At 36.2% G+C, this 21,112-nt stretch overlaps 1 protein-coding gene across 1 annotated transcript in view; it reads right to left on the reverse strand.

Moving 5' to 3' along the window:
- Nucleotides 1–21,112, reverse strand: part of ST18 (ST18 C2H2C-type zinc finger transcription factor) — a 64,190-nt gene that overhangs the window by 11,185 nt on the left and 31,893 nt on the right. The window contains exons 8-11 of the mRNA XM_070747744.1: nt 16,150–16,395; nt 7,319–7,431; nt 2,700–2,762; nt 2,272–2,340 (exon numbers count right to left, since the gene is read on the reverse strand). Coding sequence (XP_070603845.1) covers nt 2,272–2,340; nt 2,700–2,762; nt 7,319–7,431; nt 16,150–16,395 — 491 coding nt within the window. The remainder of the gene's footprint in view (nt 1–2,271; nt 2,341–2,699; nt 2,763–7,318; nt 7,432–16,149; nt 16,396–21,112) is intronic.

Genomic DNA, 21,112 nt, shown 5'->3' on the forward strand with positions numbered 1-21,112 from the left:
CCTTTACTTTTGACATCCTCTCCAGTTTTCACTTCTGGTCTGATACTTCTCCATCTTCTCATATTCCCTCTTCCTGATGTTGCTGTCACTTGGCACCACTACATCTATTACCAGCTCTCTTTTGCTTCTTGTCTACCATCATGATGCCTGATTGATTGGCCAGTACCTGTGTGTCCATCTGGATCTGAAAATCCAACACAATCCTAGTTCTGTTATTCTCTACAACTTTCTGTTGAATATCCCATCTGAACTGGGGACAGTCCAACCCATACGCAGTGCAGATATTCCTGTACACAATGCCAGTTGCTTGGTTGTGCCACTGTTCTTATCTGCATCTTACACCCTGCCACTATGACTTTAACTGCATCTGAGGCCTCTCTGCACAGCATGTATCTTGGCTCGTGTCTACTTGATAGACACCTTCGTCTATGGATTTGGTGCTTGATGCTACTTCTTAGGCTGCTATGATCAGGGCCTCAATGCTGTCTTTTAATCAAGCTGCAACTTTTCTTATGAATTGTTCTGTTAGCAATTTATAAAGAGGCTTCATGGATTGCTGTAAAGTAGTGGTATATTGTCAACAAGTACCTCCTGACACATATCTTAGCTGGACACTCAGTTATTTTGACTTAAAAAAAATATCTGAAGGTAGAATATGCATGCATCTGTATCTATAGTATATGTATGTATTTATATATTTAATTATATATAATTTTATGCTTCCAGCTTCACTTCCAGTACAATCATATAAAGGCATTGATAAAACATAAAGCGCATCACTCTACCTTCCAAAAAATAAGATTAAGATTTATTAGATTTGTATGCCGCCCCGCTCCAAAGACTCGGGTGGTATGCATACTCTAGCACAGATTAATTTCTGCTCTATTCAAACATGAAATGCCAGGTAAAAGAACTCAAAGAAAACTGTAAAAAGATCATTTTCTGGGCCTCGGAAGTCAGGTGTTCCAAAGGAGAGAGAAGTAATTTATAGAGCAAAATACTATGCCTCTCTCCTTTGATCTCCTCTGAAGTTCTTAACATATTTCTCTAGACTGAATGTACGGAACAGATCAATTCAAGAGCCAGTCTTTGAGACTTGCAATACTGTCTACGGTCAGGATTGGAATGTCCCACTAAAACAGAATTTCCAGCCATTCATTTCCATAAGAGATTATTCCTGATTCTGCAACAGGCATAGTTATGCACTTCCATCATGTACTGTAATCCTGAACTTGGGCAAAAGTCTTATTCTTCAGCTCAAAGCTACTCTACCAGCAGCAGATGACCAGGTGAATAGAAAACATGCAAACATCAATAGCTAAGTTCATCCTTCCTCATCATCCTCTTATTATTTGTCAATGGGATTTACCACTGGGTTTTAAAAAAATACATTAAGATTCAACATTAATAATAATAATAATAATAATAATAATAATAATAATAATAATAATAATTATTATTATTATTATTATTACTATTATTATTTATTAGATTTGTATGCCGCCCCTCTCTGAGAACTAATTTATTATTAATAATAAATATTATTAATCCTAATATAATGTTCAACTATTATCAATGATTCTAAAATAATTTATTGTTATTGTTGCTGTTATTGTCATCATCGTCATCATCATCATCATCACTGGATGTTTTTAAGAAGATGTTGGCTAACCATTTTTCTGAAGTGGTGTAGGGTTTCTTGCCTAAGAAGGGGGGTGGATTAAAGACCTCCAAGGTCCCTTCCAACTTTATTATTTCTATTATTATGATTATTATTGTTGTTGTTGTTATTATTATTATTATTATTATTATTATTATTAATAATTATAATTTATAGGACCATGGATCAGCCTGTTCTCCATGCAATCACACTGGTAGGTCTGGATCATTTTAATGTTTATACTATTAGAAACTCATGCGGAAAATGGGGGGAATAAGTCTCCAACTCTACCACCACTATTGTCATTGTAGTCCTCCAGCTAATAGAGGACAAGGGTTTTACCACAATACATATCTAATTGGATCCTTTCCCACCCATGAGCACATCCATCTGAGCTTTCCATCATGCAATTTCAATTACAAAAGATTGGAATGGCTTGATTAAGCTAAAGAAAGAAAATATTCCTGGTAAAAGCGATTTATGATGTTTGAAAAAAGAGAGTAGCAATAACCTTACTTGCTGCTGTTATTAAATAATGGATTTTGAAGAAAAAAACCCTGTAAAGAAACATCAGTCAATAACCCTCCCCTTTCTTTGGAACAAATACATACTTAAGCTCCTGAGAATTGGCCGCCATTAAGGATTTTAACGTCTTGTCAGCCAAAGGACATCCAGAAACACTAAGAAAATGAAATGCAAGAGAATTTTAAGGCTACTGTAACAAAATAATAGCTAAAAAGATTACTGTTCTTTTAAAAATAAATTAAAAGCTTAACCAAAGGAAGAGGCAGGAAATGTAAGACATCAAGATTATTATTGTTGTTTTTGTAACATAAGTTTTAGTAAGTATATGGAGGCAAAGGAGATCTTGTGAATTACCTAATCCAAAGTATTTAGGATCTTACAGATTAAATATATTTTAAATTGGGCCCAGAAATGTGTATTGGTCTTGGTAAATACATAGCCATTATTACAACTACCAACTGCAGACTTGTATCTTTATAGTTTGTTAAATGCTCTCACATTTCATTTTCTTTACCTGCGGTGAGATGCATAGTTTCCTGTCACGTGACCACTGCCATCGCATCCTGGAGTTGGACACCTGAGAAAATAAAGTGAACCACTCAGACTCAAATTAATTGGGAAAGAGAGAGAAAATAAATGGGTTCACTTTAAGAAAAAAAAACCCATAAGGGAGAATAACTATTTTCTGCCATGTTCTGCTGTTCTCCATTGTCATTGGGCCGTGCAAAAGATTTATGTATTGCAGTAATCTGTCTTCCAGTAGGGTTGGCACAGTTGTTTTGGGAGGTGCCTATCTACCTGTGTACAAGCAACAGTCATGTTACCGGTAACATGAATTGGCTATGCAGTTATTGGCATGCATGGATAATTTAGGAAACCCTTTGAAGCAATTGCACAGAGTCTTCTAGAACAGTGTTTCTCAACCTTAGCAACTTTGAGGTGTTTTGACATGAACACTCAGAATTCCTCAAGCAAATAGGTAGAGAATTCTGACAACTGAAATCCAGACATCTTAAAGTTGCTCTTCTAGAACAGGAGTAGGCAAAGTTGGCTCTTCTACGACATGTGGACTTTAAATCCCAGAATTTCTGAGCTAGCATGATTGGCTTAGGAATTCTGGGAGTTGAAGTCCACAAGTCATAGAAAAGCCAATTTTGCTTACCCCTATCCTAGATGATGTTCCTGCCTCTGGGCTTTGAGGAGAGGTGTTCCATTCAAGCCACTAAACTTTCTGAAGTGTTACTTCAAATGCTTTATATAGTGGTATGTAGTGATAATGAAGGAGCTGTCTTGTCTCTCTTCTTTCTGTCCTTGCAATGGACTTAAGCCCAGACTGTTTTTATGGCTAAGCAAGCTCTTATTTCCAATATTTCCGGGATAGAGAGAGAGAAAGAGGGAGAGAGAGAGGAAGGGAGGGAGATATATATATATATTTCGTAGATTTTCACAGGTACACATTTGAAGGTCTTGGTATATTCAAGTTTCTTCCTGTGTTAATTTTAGAGATTACTGGCAATGTTTTGATGAGTTCCCAAAAGCACCATCCTGAAGATGACGAGTGGGACCTCGTTGAAACATCTCTCTCTCTCTCTCTCTCTCTCACACACACACACACACACACACACACACACAGAGAGAGAGAGAGAGAGAGAGAGAGAGAGAGAGAGAGAGAGAGAGAGAGAGAGATGGGCTACTGCCTGGATGGGGGGAATGCAAAGGGGTAGCAAAAATGGAGCTCCACCCCAAAACACCCAATTTACACTGAAAGATGTTGAAAGAAAATGCATTGGAAAAAGTGACATTCAGGCATCAGACACTTGGAATTTTAGAAGCCTGTAACACCCCCCCCCCCCGTCCTTGGTTCACGTCTATCTTCTGGATGAGTTATTTTTTATTACTCTTATTTGTCTATTCCTCTTTTTCAGTAGGTCTCCTTTACCTAAACTACAATAATCTGGATCACCACTACAGTTAGAACTTTCTGTATCTTGTTGCTTTCCATGTAATGGTTGTCCCTACTTTTGTAGCAGCCCAAGGGTTCCTCAAACTTGGCAACTTGAAGACTTATGGACTTCAACTCCCAGAATTCTCCATCCAGCTATGCTGGCTGGAGAATTTTGGGAGTTGAAGTCCACTAGTCTTCAAGTTGCCAGGTTTTTAAGACTTCTGTGACCCATAGGATGTGACTAGATACAATGAATTAAATGCAGAAAGGAAATGCACATGGCAAAATGCATAGCTGAGTCTGGGGCAAGCTTCTAATTTAAGTCCTTTAAAAGAAAGAAATAACCTTTCAGTGGCTTCAACTGCTAGTTAAAAAAGAAAAATAAATGAAGTTTAGCCGATGTTGCTGTTACTTATTGTAAAAAGTCTAAAGTTCCACATACATGGAAGAAAGGGATGGGGGAGAAAGAAAAGCAAACTTAGAAGGCTATGTGTGTATGGTGGAAAAACATATAGTGAAAATATAGACTTGCTGAGAAATCAGATAATCAGAAATCAGATAATATTACTGTTTATTTTAATAGTATTTTAATTGGAGGTGCACTTAGTTTAATTCTATAAAATACCTTCTCATGCTTGTCTTCCTTTTTAGCTGCTTATAGCTTTAATTGTAGTTAGTGACATTATAATGAATACTAATTAGTATAACAAGAGCAGCTGAACTGAGGTCCCAAGAAGAACAGGGAAAGACTAGTTTGTGTGTAAGAAAAAATACTGCTTTAATGTAATAAACATGGATTATAATACTGTAACCATTTTCACTGTGGCGCATCTGCATGTTTGATAGGAGAAAAATGAAGATGGACGCTACAAAGCTACAGCCTAAAGAGATGAAAATTTATTTTTTCTCATAAAGTGATTAAACCATTTAATTATTCAGTCAGTTATCCACTAATGAGTTGAGCCTTCTAACATTTTTTTTTCTATTTTCTCTTCTAATAATTAACTGATCACAACTTTTGGTAATGTTCTTAAACCATCAGTGTAGTTGCTTAATAGTATTTCCAAAAAACACACAATGTATAGTTTAAGTAGCAGTATAAACACATTTGATAACCAAGTTCATTCTGCGGAATACAATTTGCCTTGCTATAATATAATCATTGAAGAGATCATTAACATTCTAAAAGATATAATCTATACTTGTATTTGTATTGTAATTGAGCTTCAGACGGAATTTCTCTTTATAGTTGCTGTTGTCATTCTTGTTATTTCCTCATGATGGAGCCATTTCCATTACCAATTCTGTCAGCAAATATTTTATTATTTATTTATTTTTTTTTTATTTATTCTTTGTCCAATATACAATACATATGAGAGAGAATATACATTAGGAATATATATATAAAGATAGGAAGTAAAAAGAAGGGAAGTGGATAGGAAGAGAATATATATAGAGGAGAGAATATATAAGATAAAAGAGGTAAGAAAAGAGAATTGGACAGGGGACGATAGGCACAACAGTGCACTTATATACGCCCCTTACTGGCCTCTGAGGAATCGGGAGAGGTCAATCGTGGAGAGTTTAATGGAGAAGTGTAGGGGATTGGGGGTTGACACTATTGAGTCCGGTAATGAGTTCCACGCTTCGACAACTCGATTGTTAAAGTCGTATTTTTTGCAGTCAAGTTTGGAGCGATTGATATTAAGTTTGAATCTATTGTGTGCTCTTGTGTTGTTGCTGTTGAAGCTGAAGTAGTCGTTGGCCGGAAGGACGTTGCAGCGTATGATCTTGTGGGCAATACTCAGATCGTGTTTTAGACGCCTTAGTTCTAGGCTTTCAAGGCCCAGGATGGTTAGTCTATTTTCGTAGGGTATTCTGTTTCGAGTGGAGGAGTGGAGGGCTCTTCTGGTGAAGTATCTTTGGACGTTTTCGAGAGTGTTGATGTCTGAGATGCGGTGTGGGTTCCAGGCAGATGAGCTGTATTCGAGAATGGGTCTGGCATAGGTTTTGTAGGCTCTTGTGAGTAGTGTGAGATTGCCGGAGCAAAAGCTGCGTAGGATCAGGTTAACAACTCTGGAGGCTTTTTTGGCGATATTGTTGCAGTGGGCTTTAGCACTTAGGTCATTTGAAATGAGTATTCCGAGGTCTTTTACTGAGTGTTGGTTGGTAGTGAGGATTTGTTTATTCAGTTCATATATGTGGTTTGGATTCTTTTTGCCGATGTGGAGGGTAGAGCATTTGTTGGTTGATATTTGAAGTTGCCAGGTGTTGGACCAATCTGAAATGAAGTCAAGGTCTTTTTGAAGAGTGAGTGTGTTGTCGGTGGTGTTGAAGAGTTTCACATCGTCGGCAAAAAGTACACAGTTGCTTACGATATTATCGCAGAGGTCGTTGATGTATAGGATGAAAAGAGTAGGACCTAGTACGCTGCCTTGGGGAACGCCGCTTTTGACAGGGACAGGGGAGGAAATGGCGCTTCCGATTTTGACAACTTGTTGTCTGTTTGACAAGAATGCGGTAATCCAGTTGTGGAGGAGTCCTGAGATGCCATAGGATTTGAGTTTTAGGAGAAGTTTGTCGTGAACCACTGAGTCAAAGGCTTTGCAGAAGTCGATATAAATTGCATCGATGAATTTTCCTTGATCAAGGTGGGTAGTCCAGATGTTTTTGCAGTGGAGTAGTTGTAGGTTGCAGGATAGTTTCTTACGGAATCCAAATTGTTTTTTTGATAGTAGGTTGTTAGATTCTAAGTAGAGAGTGATTGAACGATTTATAATTGATTCCATGATTTTACAATATCTGGTAAAGGTTCCTTGCCCAGAGTGTTACTTTTAGATCTTTTACATATTTCAGTTAAATTGCACAGGCAAGTATATTTTGGATGTACATTAGAAGCAAAACAACTATTATTGGGTGCTTTAAAATCTCATGCATGGTTTACAAGGTATGTAAGCTATTATATGCAGAGTTTAGTTACATTCTGTGTTTACAGGTATTGTGTTAAACCATCGGGGATCCTGGGAATTAAAATTCTAGAAGTGGAGTTCTTGAATCACTGAGTGAATTTTTAAAAAATCCAATAAATTGTATTAATATTTTGTTCACACAGGAAAACTAAACCATAACTGATGCAATGTATATGTAATTATCCATCGATCCACCCACCCACCCATCCATCTACTCACGTGATCAGTTCCTTTTTGAGATCTCTTGAATGGACCTTGGGTTTTGGACTAGGTTCCGAGACGTCTGAAGATTTTTTTTCCTCCAGGCTTTCAGGACAGATTGCAGAATCTTTCTGAAATAATAGAAGAGACTGTTATTATTATTATTATTTTTAAAAAACCTATCTCCACGGTTGACCTCTCCAGATTTCTATGAGGTCAGTAAGGGGCATGCATAAGTGCACCAGCGTTCCTTCTGTCCCCTGTCCTAATGTCTCTCCTATAATACTCTCTATATATATCTCCTATTCCGATAGCTTTCTTTCTACTCTTTCATTGATATATCTTATACCTACATCTATTCTTCTACCCTTTCATTGATATATTTTACAGAGGATATCCTCTGTAATCTTCATTATGTTTTTGGACAAAACAAATAAATAAATAAAATAAATAAAAGTTTTTAGTTGAATGCTATTTTTCACACAAATATTTATAAATTTAGTGGGAATTTTTTTTACTTTTTCGTGTGTAGTCAGTCATATGTACTCACTGAAACAGATTGTTTGTTAGGTCTCGGGGAAATTGTGCAAACTGTTCACAATTATAAACCCAAATGTTATGCTTTTCCAAACAGAAGTAGTCAGAATTTTTTTTAAAATGTCTGATTTTATAAACTGACTCTGATGTGGTTTATTTGGGTTTGGTTTAACAAGATATCTGATTGCAAGCAGAGTCATTCAATTTCTACGTTGTATGTTGCATGCCACTATGATTTGTTCCTCAAACTATGGCTTAACAAGTCATATGAGTCTAACCATTCTTTCTGGACAGAAAAAGTGATCAGCATGTTCAACATGCTGGAGTAGTTCAATCTCAAATAATAATGTCATGATCACCTTATATTATCTGTCATCTTAGATCAAAGTCTGTACTCAGAGTTTGTTGTACCTACTCAACTACAAGAGACAGCTATTGGAAATAAGTTTATTAATCTGACCTTTTCTGTATGCTTGTACAATCTGTCTTCAAAACCAGAAAACTAGAGGCAAACCTCATTATTTAATACAAAGGTATATTAGACAGGCAGGGGTAAGGGCTAGAAAGTAAACTAAATATGAACTAAACTAAAAGTCTTTCACAAGCATGAGTTGTTTGTTTGCTTTTTTTCATTTAATTAACTTCTTTCTATTCTGTTTCTAAGTGATCTGTTTGGCTGTCTATGTGTGTGAGTGTTATTTGGGAAGCTGAGTTACATAGTTCTTAGGATTCTTGCCAGCCTCCATATTCCTACCCATTCAGGAGGGGGGGAAATCAAATGAAATTCCATTAATGTACAGATGGACATTTATATTGATTTTTGCAAAGACCAGAACATAATGACAACACAAATAACAGATAATAGCATCTGGCACTTCTAACATTTTAAGCCCTGAAATCTTTGGAATACTGACAGTTGAACTAAACTAAAAGCTCTAGTTATTTCTCAGTTTTTTTGCTTCCTTTTAAAAATAATATCAGCTTTCTCCAATTCAGAATTTTATTATTTATTTATTTATTATTTATTTATTTGTTTGTTTATTTATTTATTTGTGTGTTTATTTATTTATTTATGTGGAAGACATTTGGACATACTGTATAGGCTATTTCTTTGTTAGGAAAAAAAACCCTTCTACGAATGACCTTCAAGTTGATAATCAGTTCTATCTGTGTATATATGTATGTATGCATGCATGCGTGTGTGTGTGTGTGTGTGTGTGTGTGTGTATCTTTCTCTCTGTCTGTCTGTCTGTCTGTCTGTCTGTCTGTCTATCTAATCTAGACATAATAATAATTACTTGCTGCATCTAATATACTACCTTTACAGTATGCTGTTTTTGACCTAAGATATTTTCATTTATAGCCAATGTTATTTGGATCTAATACATTTTAGACATGAATCAGACACAAAATTATTCATATGAAAGGATAAATATTTTGCCTCTTCCTTCCTATATTCCCAAGGCCCATTTGGAGAATTCTTTTGGTTCATGCATGAGCCATGTATGCTACCAAACTCTTAAACTCTAAATGACAGTATATACATCTCTTTTTGATGAGTGAAGGCAAATACTGTAAATGTATCCTTGAGATCAAGTAAGTTTACTACATTTATCTCATTCATCTACCAAACTAATTTCTCTGTCATAAGAAGATAAAGGTGTACTTGAGTAGAACTTGTTCTTCTGAAACTGATGCTGGCTCTTGGTAATGGTACCGTTTTGTTTTTTAAAATTGTTCACAGAGACAACGTTTGATAATGTGTTCTAAAAACTTGCCCAGGATAGATATAAAACTAACTGGCTTGTAGTCTCCCAGGGCCTTCTTTCTCCACCTTTTAAATACTGACATAGTGTTTGCTGTTGTCACCCATTCAGTCATGTCCGACTCTTGGCCACTGTATGGATCAGCACTTTCCATGCCCCTCTGTCTTGCGCCACCTCTTTCAGATCTGCCATGGTCATTCTGGTGTCATCTTTTATACTGTCCAACCAACAGATATTAGGGGGGGGGGGGGGTTGTCTCTTTTCTTTTTCCTGTTGATTGCTCCCAGCATCATTGACTTTTTGAGTGAGTCAGTTTGCATGACATGAACAAAGAATGACAGCCTCTGTTTGGAGATCTTGGCTTCAAGTGATGTTTTTGATGAGATTTGGTCTAGCACTTCTTTATTTGTTATGTTTGCAATCCATGGGCTGTTTAATAGTTGTCTCCCAAAACACGGCTCAAAGGTGTCCACCCTTCTCCTACCTGCCTTTTTATTAGAATCCAAGCTTCAGCAGCCATAAGTAGCCATTGGAAACATTATTGTGTTAACTAATTTGCATTTGATTGTGAGGTTGATGTCTTTGTTCTTCCAGATGTTAATCGTGCCAGACATTACGCAGTTCTTCCAAGTGTTATACAACTTCTGATCTCAGGGATGCAGTCATCACTTGGGTTGATTTTAGATGAATTCCTTTACTGTTTCTATGGTCTCATTGTTGACCTGCACTCTGACTTTTCTGTTCTCTGCATCTGTCATTAACTTTGTTTTGTTGATGATAAAGTGCAGTCCAATTTTTTTCAGTTCAAATTTTGACTCTCAGGATTTGCACTCCAGATCCTTCTTGCTTTCCCTGAGCAATGTTGTATCATCTACATATCAGAGGTTGTTGATAATTCTACCACCAGTTTTAATTCCACTGGTAGATTCCTCCAAATGTACATTTCTCATTACTATTTTTGTGCACATGTTGAATAGTTCAGGCAACAGGATGCAACCATGCCAGGTGACTTCTTCAATTCTGAACCATTCTGCATCTCCGTACATTATTCTTAACAGTGGCTACTTGATCAAAAGTACAATGACTGAATGAGCTGGATGAGCTGGTGTTATTCCCAGTTCTTTGAGACAGTCCAGAGTTTTTCGTTGTCAACATAGTAGTATCTGGCTTTTGTGTAGTCAATGATTTATTTATTTATTTATTTGACTTCTATGCCACCCTTCTCAACTGACTCATACAACATGATAAATGCAATACAATACAATGTGTAGAAATCTATTTTTTTTAAAATACTACAAAGCTAAAAAAAAATCTAAAAACCCAATCTATCCCAACACACTCATCCACATTCATCCAGTCCAGTCACTCACAGCATCAGCCAGAGCCAATCTCAATGCTCACACCCCCACACCCGCGGGCAGAGATAGGTCTTCAAAGCTTTGCAAAAGAACAGGAAGGACGGGGCGGTACGGCCAGGAGTGAGGGAGCGGTACATATATATGATCACGTATTCCTCTCCCATTCTGAAATCCTGCTTGTACATAGGCAGTTCTCTGTTGGCATTTGGATCCAAACATTGCTGCATTATCTGCAGGAGAATTTTACTCACATGTGGTATCTAGGTTATGCTTTAGTGGTTGGAACAGTCTTTCATTTTACCTTTCGTTGATTTGGGGATAAATAATGACCTTTTCCATTCTTCTGGCCACTGACCAGACTTACATACACTTTGACAAAGTGTTGGCATTGATCTTAGCATCTTTGTATGGATTCTATCAACTCATGAGGCTTTGTGGTGAGACAACTGATTGAGTGCATACATACTTTCTCCTTCAAGATATCTGATTCCGTTTCTGGTAGGTCAGTTTTCCTCTTATGGCTTGGCCTTGTTATTTGGGTGTGCAAAGTTGTTCTGCATACTTCAGCCATCTTTCTTTTATTCTGATTTGCTGACCCTTCTTAAGCAGCATTTTCTTCTTCCCTGTAATTTTGTCATTGAACTCCAGAGTCAACTTCCCTTTTTTCCTAATGATGTACATCATTTGCTCCTGATTTCAGAATCTCATTTTTAGGCCCTCCTACCCTCCTATTTATTTTTAAAGCCAGTTTTAAGTCATGGTGTGCTGACCACCTTCCAGTTCATTAAAATATGTTTTCCTCAAGTCTAAAGCAGATGACTGATTTCATCCAGCTCTTCTTTCCATGATTATCTTGAACTCCAAAAGATTGCTGTTGCTTTTGTCCAAATTGCTTGTCATCTTTAATTCATTACTGGTCAGGACAGGCTTCAGATGAGAAATCTGGTGGTCTCCTTCTACCAAACATTTTATCTGTTTTCAAATAAATATTACAGCTTTATGCTTTATTTGCAGGTAAAACTACTCTGCCTTGCTTTCTGTTAGCTCTATTTTTTAGCATTTTAAAAATATCTTTTGAGATGTCTTTTACATATAGTCACGATTCTAATTTCACTAGATTTTGGGGATGCCTTTGGATATACTGTATTTTCTAAATTAAGATTTCTAGTTCTACCTCTTTATTGCTATCACGTTTCATGAATTGATATACAAATTACTTAAGACTGAATATATCATGTTTATTGGTCTCCCTATTGTCTTCTATTGATGATTTTTGAGCACACTTTTTCTATTTTGCCTCCATTATCATCTGCAAGCATGCACATAATGACCAGCATTTTTATCTGTCCCTCTGGAACATTCTTGAAAAGTTTGCAATATTGTTGATACTATGTGTTCCCTATTCATGAAGTTTTCATTTGAAGATGAGAGATAGTGGAGATTTTCTATATGTTAAATTATACCATACTTTTTTTTTTTACTATTATCAGATTCGAATGGCTGTATTCAATATAAACTCTCCTTCTTTCAATCTCTTCACCCATATTAGGTTAATTTACTTGGACTGTTTGAAATTTAAAATGTAATAGATTAGATAATCATACCACTAACAAATCAGTTTCAATATCATGATACAACATTAATAGAAAATTGCATTTTGAACTTGTGTTCATGCCAAATTGACATTATAGCTAATACAAATTGTTAAAAATTGTTATGTGAATGTTTGAATGGTTAATGGGATTTTTACTTTTAACCAATTACTTAATTTATTGTCATATGCCCACAAGCAATATTTACAATTATAACTTCTAGTGACACCCTCAATTTGGGTGTCACGTTTATTAGATGTGATTACCAAAATTATAAGAATAAAAGATCCCACAATTAACCTTAATAAATCTTTGTCAATGAATTAATTCAATAGACAAATGTTAAAAACTAAATAGAACAAAGGACAATTTTCTTTTGTCAAGGAATTTTCATATATAAAAATTAAATAGTCCCTAGACTATGCCATATTTAATTAAAATAAATTGGATCTCTTGTATTTTTGCTGGAAAAATATTAATTTTCATCATGTTGTTTAAGACATGGTAAGAATAATGTTTCATTCAGACACATTTCTGCAATGACTGCTATATTCTAGGAAGAAGTCATATATATATTTTACTTCAACAGTTGATTTTATAAAACTTTTCCACTGTTCCATTATGTCATGGATTTAGGAAGATAGCACACTTTTTTTGTGAGAAGATGTTTAATTCACATATAGCAGTACGCCAATTTTCTTTTATTTTGTTAATCCCTGAGGTGGTAAAATCCATTGTTCTGGTGAGATTCAGAAGGAAGAAATACCTCAGAAAGTTGTAATTTGCTCTTCATGTCGATATCTTCAGACTGATCGGTCAGCTCAGACATAAGCCTTTATTGATTTTTGTATATGTTTCTATGAACTTACAATTTTCACAGAGCTTCCTTCTTTATCTTTGGGTTCTCTTTTGCTCCTAGACACCTGAATCTGCCTGGTTCTCCTTGAGATATTATTCTCTGGCTAATATCATGAAGAATGTTCTTATGTAACACTTATATTTTCCCAAAGGAGTCTTAAAGAAAAAGATTACCCTCTGGTCTTTCATCTCCTTCAACAAGGAAATTAACTTATTCTTATAATTAGTATACTCTTCTGGTAAGAAGGCAAATAATAATAAAATAAAATAAAGTTGCTTTGTAAGAGTGGTTTTACTGATATAAGAGCAAAAATACTTCAAGACAGCTACACTGCTAACAATCAAAAATATTATTAAGATATTGCATCTTTTGTTTTTAATAAAAAATATCATTGATACAAAATAATTAACATAGCTTCTAAACAGACAACATGCTCAAAGTATAATTCCTTGACAAGTTTCTTTCAGCTAATGTATTCAAGTTTGATGTATTCCAATAAGTTCTGTTTGATTCATAAAATTGGTGCTCTTTGAGCTTGGTAGTTTTTTTGCAGACATTTTTTGTAGCATAGATCATATTACCTAGTTTAGTAATGAGATGTCTGCAAGATAACCATCAAGCTCAGAAAGCACCAAAGATCCCACTGTTCAACCCTGAGCTACAAATATTTTTTTTCTATTGGTTCTTCAAATTGTACCATTTTTTTCGTATGTGTTTTATTGAAGTAAAACACAGAATGCTTTATTGTAAAGCTTTTAAAGCAGCTGTTTAACTGCAGAAAGCCAGAGATTGGGGTGATGGCTCTTCCTACACAACTGCAATCCTTCTTTGCAATGCAAGACTGCAATGACATGAAAATAAATCTCCCACTTTCTGCACTAATTTTCATGTAATTAATATGGTCTCCACCTGGCAGTCATTATACATGCATTGTCCTTATGTTGTACACAAAGATAAATCTGAATAAACAGTGCTGATTCCTGTTAATTTATCTAAGTGTCATTCAATTCGCATTATAAGAATCTGAGGCTGATTATTCATCATAAGAGCATGTCTAAATAATGCTCTACTTTGCTTAATTCTGGCAACAATATTCGTATAGAAAACATGGGCAAAAAGTTGGGGGAAGGGAGAAAACAAACAAGTAATGTACTATCAACAGTCAATAAACATATAAATGAAAAGGGCATAACAAAAATCAAGGAAATCATCAGGTTTTAAATTATAATTTAGTACAGTATCTTTTTCAAATGATGATTCCCTTTATGTAAATATTTGTCTTATTTATGTAAGGGAGAGTATCAGCCCACAGCTGCATTTTTGTTTCCTGTTCGGCTTCTATTGTAAACCAAATTGATGCACTATACTGATATGCATGTTGATGTTTTGTGAATGCCTTGATGAAGAACACAGAGGAGCAAATGAGATATGGTTTATGATTTAAGTTGCTTGCTTGATTGACTTGATGATCACTGCCCGAGAGCCAATTTCTATATGATTTATGTTCCTGGCAATTGAGATTTTAAATTCAAAGAAATATATGGCCAAGCGATATAGAGTCCTCATGTATCTATTGTATTCCTGTCTGGTTGCACTCCCTACTCCAAACCTGGGTATATTCCCAGGATCCAAACTGGGCTGAAAATATAGATGATAAAGAACAGTAGATGAATATCTAATATATTTGATCTGCATACTTCTTTCTACCTTAATTGTCCCTGCATTTTATTTGACTTAGGATTGGTCAAGTTTCTATTTGAAGATCATTATCCTATGATATAATATGGCTTAAAGTCAAAGGTTGAAATGTAATAAATATTAGACCTTGTTGGGGTTTGACTTCTTTATGATGAATACCAAGAAGATAGAAAGCAGCAAGAACAGAAGAATGTGGCCATAAATGTCTTCCTTGAGACTGATCAGGAGCTTTTTTAGACCTAGCTTTTAAAAACAAAATTAATCAGACATTTCGCATGCTGCAAAGCAGAACACCAGTCTAAAGCATTAATCTGTCTGTACAAGAATGCTATTAGGTTCTACAAAGGAGTCATAAACATTCTTGAAAAATAAAATAGAGGATTACTGCTTTGTTTGGAAGCATGTTCATCTATTTTTTTTTAAATGCAGGGTTCTAGCATAACTAAATTAGAAACAAGAAGCATCCCCATTTATGTGTATTTGCGTGTTTGTGCAGATGAACAAATTGTCCTGTAGCAGCCATTTTAAGGGTACTCGTACCATACTCTCTAAACTTTAGACATGGCCTCCTGCTTAAAAATATTTTAGAATGCATACCTGCCTTCCTAAAATAGAGTTAAAGTTATTGATCTGGTACTTTAGATGTTGTTAAACTACAACACTATCAATCATGGTTACTATGAGCAATACTTTTAAACTACAGATATATGTAAAGGGTCAAATGTTTTCATTCACATAGAAACAGCCAAAAGCTGTTGCTGGCTTCTAGGAATCCCATAGCATTTCCAGAAATGAACATGACGTACAAGTAACAAATAAAAGACACATCATTCTAAATACCTCTTTCTGCCAGCATCGGATAGGCAGAAATAAACTTGATCAATCCTTAAGACAATAAACCAACAAATGAATTGCATTTCTATTTCTATTTAGAGGTGAAGTAGTATCTGTCAATGACTCAAGTTATGCATTGGGAAATAAATAGTCCAAATTTAAAGATGATTCTCTGGGTATTATGAAATAAAATGTAACAAAATACCTCTTTCTCTTCCTCTTTTTTTCCCTGGCTCTTGCTATAATTGATAGGTGTATCCCAACCTTCTTTTTCATTCAAAGCTTGGTAGAAAGTGGCATTGACCAGAATGCTGCTTGTTTTGAAGGGGGAAGAGGAAGGAGTGGGGACATTGGCACTGAAGGAATTTAGAGAAGTAATATTTTCTTGACTTCGGTTCTTTTTCATGCTCAGATCCAAAGTACCATTTTCATCTACTTCTATTTCAGTTCCCTGAAACATAAGAGAGAAATGTTTAAAGAGCTGTTTGTAGAGGCACCATAAGACGTGTGGAGCTTTTAAGGGATAAGTGAAAATGCCTCCTATTATTTAAATATATCTAAATCTAAAACCAGCTTTACTGTTTACACCCATTAATATTTAATTCTTAGGCAGACTTAAGTGATACTTCAATAATGCTCTTTCTGTGTTTAAACACTTACATATTGCAAGCAGAATTGGAAAAGAGGCTTCCTAAATTTAAACTACATATACTAAATCAGAGGATATTTTTAAAATTTAAATCTTACTAATTTTATTTGCAAAAACGTACAATCACTTTTGGATCAGAGCATAAATTTATTGCTTATCAATCTTATTCTTTTATTCCTTCTTTTCCCCATATACTAGACACGATACATTTACACCAAAGGAGAGTAAAGAAATGCAAAAACATTTGTCCTTTGCACAGGAGCTACAATCTCCCTTGATCTAAAGTGCACTCTGAATTATAAAATCATGTTAAAGGATTATCGTAATAAATGTGGGTGGTATCCCTCTCTTAAATATAATATCTCATTGGAAACTATGAACAACAAAAGGAGATAAACATTATTCTTGTTGCTCTTTAGCTTCCATTATGGCCAAATTATGTATATTTTTTCATATGTTTTTCTATGCATGTTTGGTATCTACAAAAGTATCTTAACTGAACTATTGAAAGGTTTTGACCTACATACCGTAGGTTCAATTATGATTTCTAATCTGATGTTTCCCCAGATGTATGAGCTACATGCCACAATTCCCTTTAGGCCCAATTGACTGGGGATTTGGGAGAGTTAAAATATAATACATTTCTACGTTTGAGGCAACCCTATATGCCAACCAGCTAGGTTTGCATTTATCTCAGCATCCTTTCGTATAGAGGAAGAATGAGGAATTTCAGTATATTCCTCTGGGGTTCTCAACCTATAGCCAATGAACTATTATTCCTACTTAATTTTGTGGCCAAGGTAGCCCCAAGAACTATGCTACTAAAATTCAAGAGAAATGCAATTGCCAACATCTTTTTATAGATTTTGGCACTAAGAACTAAAATAGCTTTTAATAAATTAATACAAGAAGAACAAAACAATCAGAATGTGGAAAACAACAATTAATTCTATGACAAAACAAAACCAATGCAATACAAATTAAAATATAAATTGTAAAGTTGTAGAGTTGAGAAAGGGGATTCCAGTAGAGAGATCTTTTGTTTAAAGATGGATGATTGAAAAACGGAACAATGCTTTTGCTTTATATATTCCCTTTATATAATATTACAAAAATGATTTAGTTACTGTGATACTCAGAAATCATTAAACCCACTCAGAGGGCTGGATTATTATACTCACTTCTTGTATCCAAAACTTTTTCAGAAAAAAATAATTCAACCATCCCATAATTTAGTATTAGAAACATACAGTATACCAAAACAGCAATAATATTTTCAGGAAAATTAAATAGAAAGTTTATAAGAAAATTATAAGAGGTTTCCACTTTCATAAAAATCTTTGCATTTTTTGAGTTACAATGCCTTGTATTGTTATATTTTAAGAAAAATTGGTAGCATTTTTATTCTGAGTCATGATATTACATTTATAGTAAAATTGGCTTTCATTTAAAATAATGTTCCTACTAATTTTACACAGGTAGGTTGAAGGAATTTGGGGTCAATTTTAAGGGCTTTAACTTAAAGGGAAGAGATATGGGAAAGAAATGATGATGACTTGCTCCACAAATATGTTATATGTTATGAGAATAGAGCAATACAGTGTTCCCTTGATTTTCCCACGGTTTTTCAAAAATATTAATTAAAAAATACTTCACGGGTTTTTTCCCTATACCACGGTTTTTCCTGCCCGATGACATCATGTGTCATCGCCAAACTTTCGTCTGCCTTTAATAATTTTTTTTAATACACTTTAATAAATAAACATGGTGAGTAATAATCTAAACGGTTTCTAAGGGAATGGCAAATTGCAATTTAGGGGTTTTAAAGTGTTAAGGGAAGGCTTGTGACACTATTCATAGCCCAAAATAGTGTATTTACTTCCGCAACACTACTTCGCGGAAATTCAACTTTCGTGGACCATCTCGGAACGAATCTCCCGCGAAAATCGAGGGAACACTGTATATAAAAATTTCCTCACTAATTTTTTCAATAAAATATCAAATAGACATCTAAACTGACTCATGAAATATCACCATGTAACAGGAAATAACAAGTAAAGCAAATGACAAAATATCTCCTACTAAAGTGTCTGCAAACCTCCAAAGATGTAATCGGGGTGGGTTCTTCCTGATTTGGACCAGTTTGCCCAAACAAGTAGCAACCTGCTGGTGAAGTCACAATGACATCACTGAACCAGGTCAGTTGGTGCTGGTCCATGGGCACTGTCATTTTTTTAAAAAATGAATTTATTTTTTCTTCTGAGCATGTGCAGAAGCCGACTTTCTGGCACTGTGCATGCGGTCACCATCTTGTTTTCAGCTTTTTTATTATTTATTTTTTTGGACTTTTTTGGGAACTGCACACGCACGCATGAACCCACGAGGCATGCCCACACAGCATGGGAGAAAGTGAACTGGCAGCAAGGTAAGTTAGAACTCAGCCCTGGTTGTAATTATAGTCTGATCTCAAGAGGAAGCCCTGTCAGTCATTCAGTGTAATTTTTGTTCCCCCTCCCAGCACAACCTGGATGTAAATTTGGAGCAACAAATTGGCCAAATGCATCGTGGGGATGTTTATTATTATTATTATTATTATTATTATTATTATTATTATTATTATTATTATTATTAATTAGATTTGTATGCCGCCCCCGGGGCGGCTTACAGCAATGATAAAAACAATATATAATAACAAATCTAATACAGTGATCCCTCGAGTATCGCGAGGGTTACGTTCCAAGACCCCTCGCGATACTCGATTTTTCGCGATATAGTGGTGCGGAAGTAAAAACACCATCTGCGCATGCGCGCCACTTTTCCATGGTGTTTTTATTTCCGCTACATACAGCTCGCCGCCCGCCCGCCGCTTGTCCGCCGCCTGCCCGCCCGCCGCTTGTCCGCCCGCCGCTTGTCCGCCCGCCGCTTGTCCGCCGCCTGCCTGCCCGCCGCTTGTCCGCCGCCTGCCTGCCCGCCGCTTGTCCGCCCGCCGCTTGTCCTCCATCTGCCCGCCCGCCACTTGTCTGCCTGCCGCTTGTCCTCCGCCTGCCTGCCCGCCGCTTGTACGCCCACCGCTTGTCCGCCGCCTGCCTGCCTGCCGCTTGTCCGCCCACCGCTTGTCCGCCCGCCACTCGTCCGCCCGCCCGCTCGCCGCTACCGCCCCTCTCACCGCCGAGTCCAGCGCTGGCAGCCACCGTCCCCCGTAGGCACCCGCCTGCCCGCCGCCCCCCCCGAAAGAGATGAGAGAGGGAGGAAGAGAGTGTGAGAGAGGAAGAAAGAGAGAGAGAAGGGTGGAAGGAAGAGAGAGAGAAATGATAGAAAAAAAGACGTCATCGGGTGAGAAAAACCATGGTACAGTATAGCAAAAAAAACGGGGAGTATTTTTAATTTATTATTTTTTGAAAAATCGCGATATAGCGTTTCGCGAAGATCGAGATCGCGAAAATCGAGGGATCACTGTAGTTGGAATCTAAAATAACAATAATACATTTAAAAAGTCTAAAAAACAAGAAACCCCAATATATAAAAACATACATACAGTCATCATACACAAAAAACTACATAGGCAGGGGGAGATGTTTCAGTTCCCCCATGCTTGACGGCAGAGGTGGATTTTAAGGAGTTTGCGAAAGGCAAGGAGGGTGGGGGCAATCCTAATCTCTGGAGGGAGCTGATTCCAGAGGGTTGGAGCCGCCACAGAGAAGGCTCTTCCCCTGGGTCCTGCCAAACGACATTGTTTTAATTGGGAGCAAACAGGAAAGAGATACATTCTACCCAGTAGTGGGTTCTAAATCCCGTCACTACCGTTTTTCTCATGTGTGCGCATGCACAGAAGAGTCTCGGGTGGATGGGCAGAGCCTCCTGCTGCCACTGCTACGAGTTTCAGAACTAGGCCAAACCAGGAGCAACCCACCTCATGTACTTCAGAATTTATCTCAAATTATCTCAATAAACCTTGACACTCAGCTTTTGACAGAATCCAATGCTAAACTCTTTTACCAAAGTAAGGTCAGTAAGGGGCGAGTACAAGTGCACTAGAGTGCCTTCTGTCCCCCGTCCTATTGCTCTCCTATATCTCCTATACCTTTCCTCTATTCCTATATCTCTTCTTCTATTCTTTCATAGATATGTTCTATTACTATATCTTCTTTTCTATTATTTCTTAGATATATTTTACTATGAGTATCTCCTCTATAACCTTTCATCATGTATTTTACTATGTGTATGTAGATCTATACCCACTAAAACCCTCATTGTGTATTGGACAAAATAAATAAACAAATAAAATAAATAAAATAAAAGTTATCCTGAATTTATCTTAGGTAGTAAGAAAGTACAGGAAGTGAGGTAAAAAATACAGGGCATATATCAGTCTAACATCTGAGGTTTTTTTCTTAATATAAATGATTCTGTGCTTAAGTGGTTAGTTGACCTAGACTTTGGTATCTGAATATAGATCTTTTTAACATTCATATTTGTTGTGTTTTTTAAAAAAATCTAAGTGAAATGTTACTATGTATTG

Source organism: Erythrolamprus reginae, chromosome 3 (assembly GCF_031021105.1).
Source record: "Erythrolamprus reginae isolate rEryReg1 chromosome 3, rEryReg1.hap1, whole genome shotgun sequence".
In the NCBI taxonomy this organism is placed as follows: domain Eukaryota; kingdom Metazoa; phylum Chordata; class Lepidosauria; order Squamata; family Dipsadidae; genus Erythrolamprus; species Erythrolamprus reginae.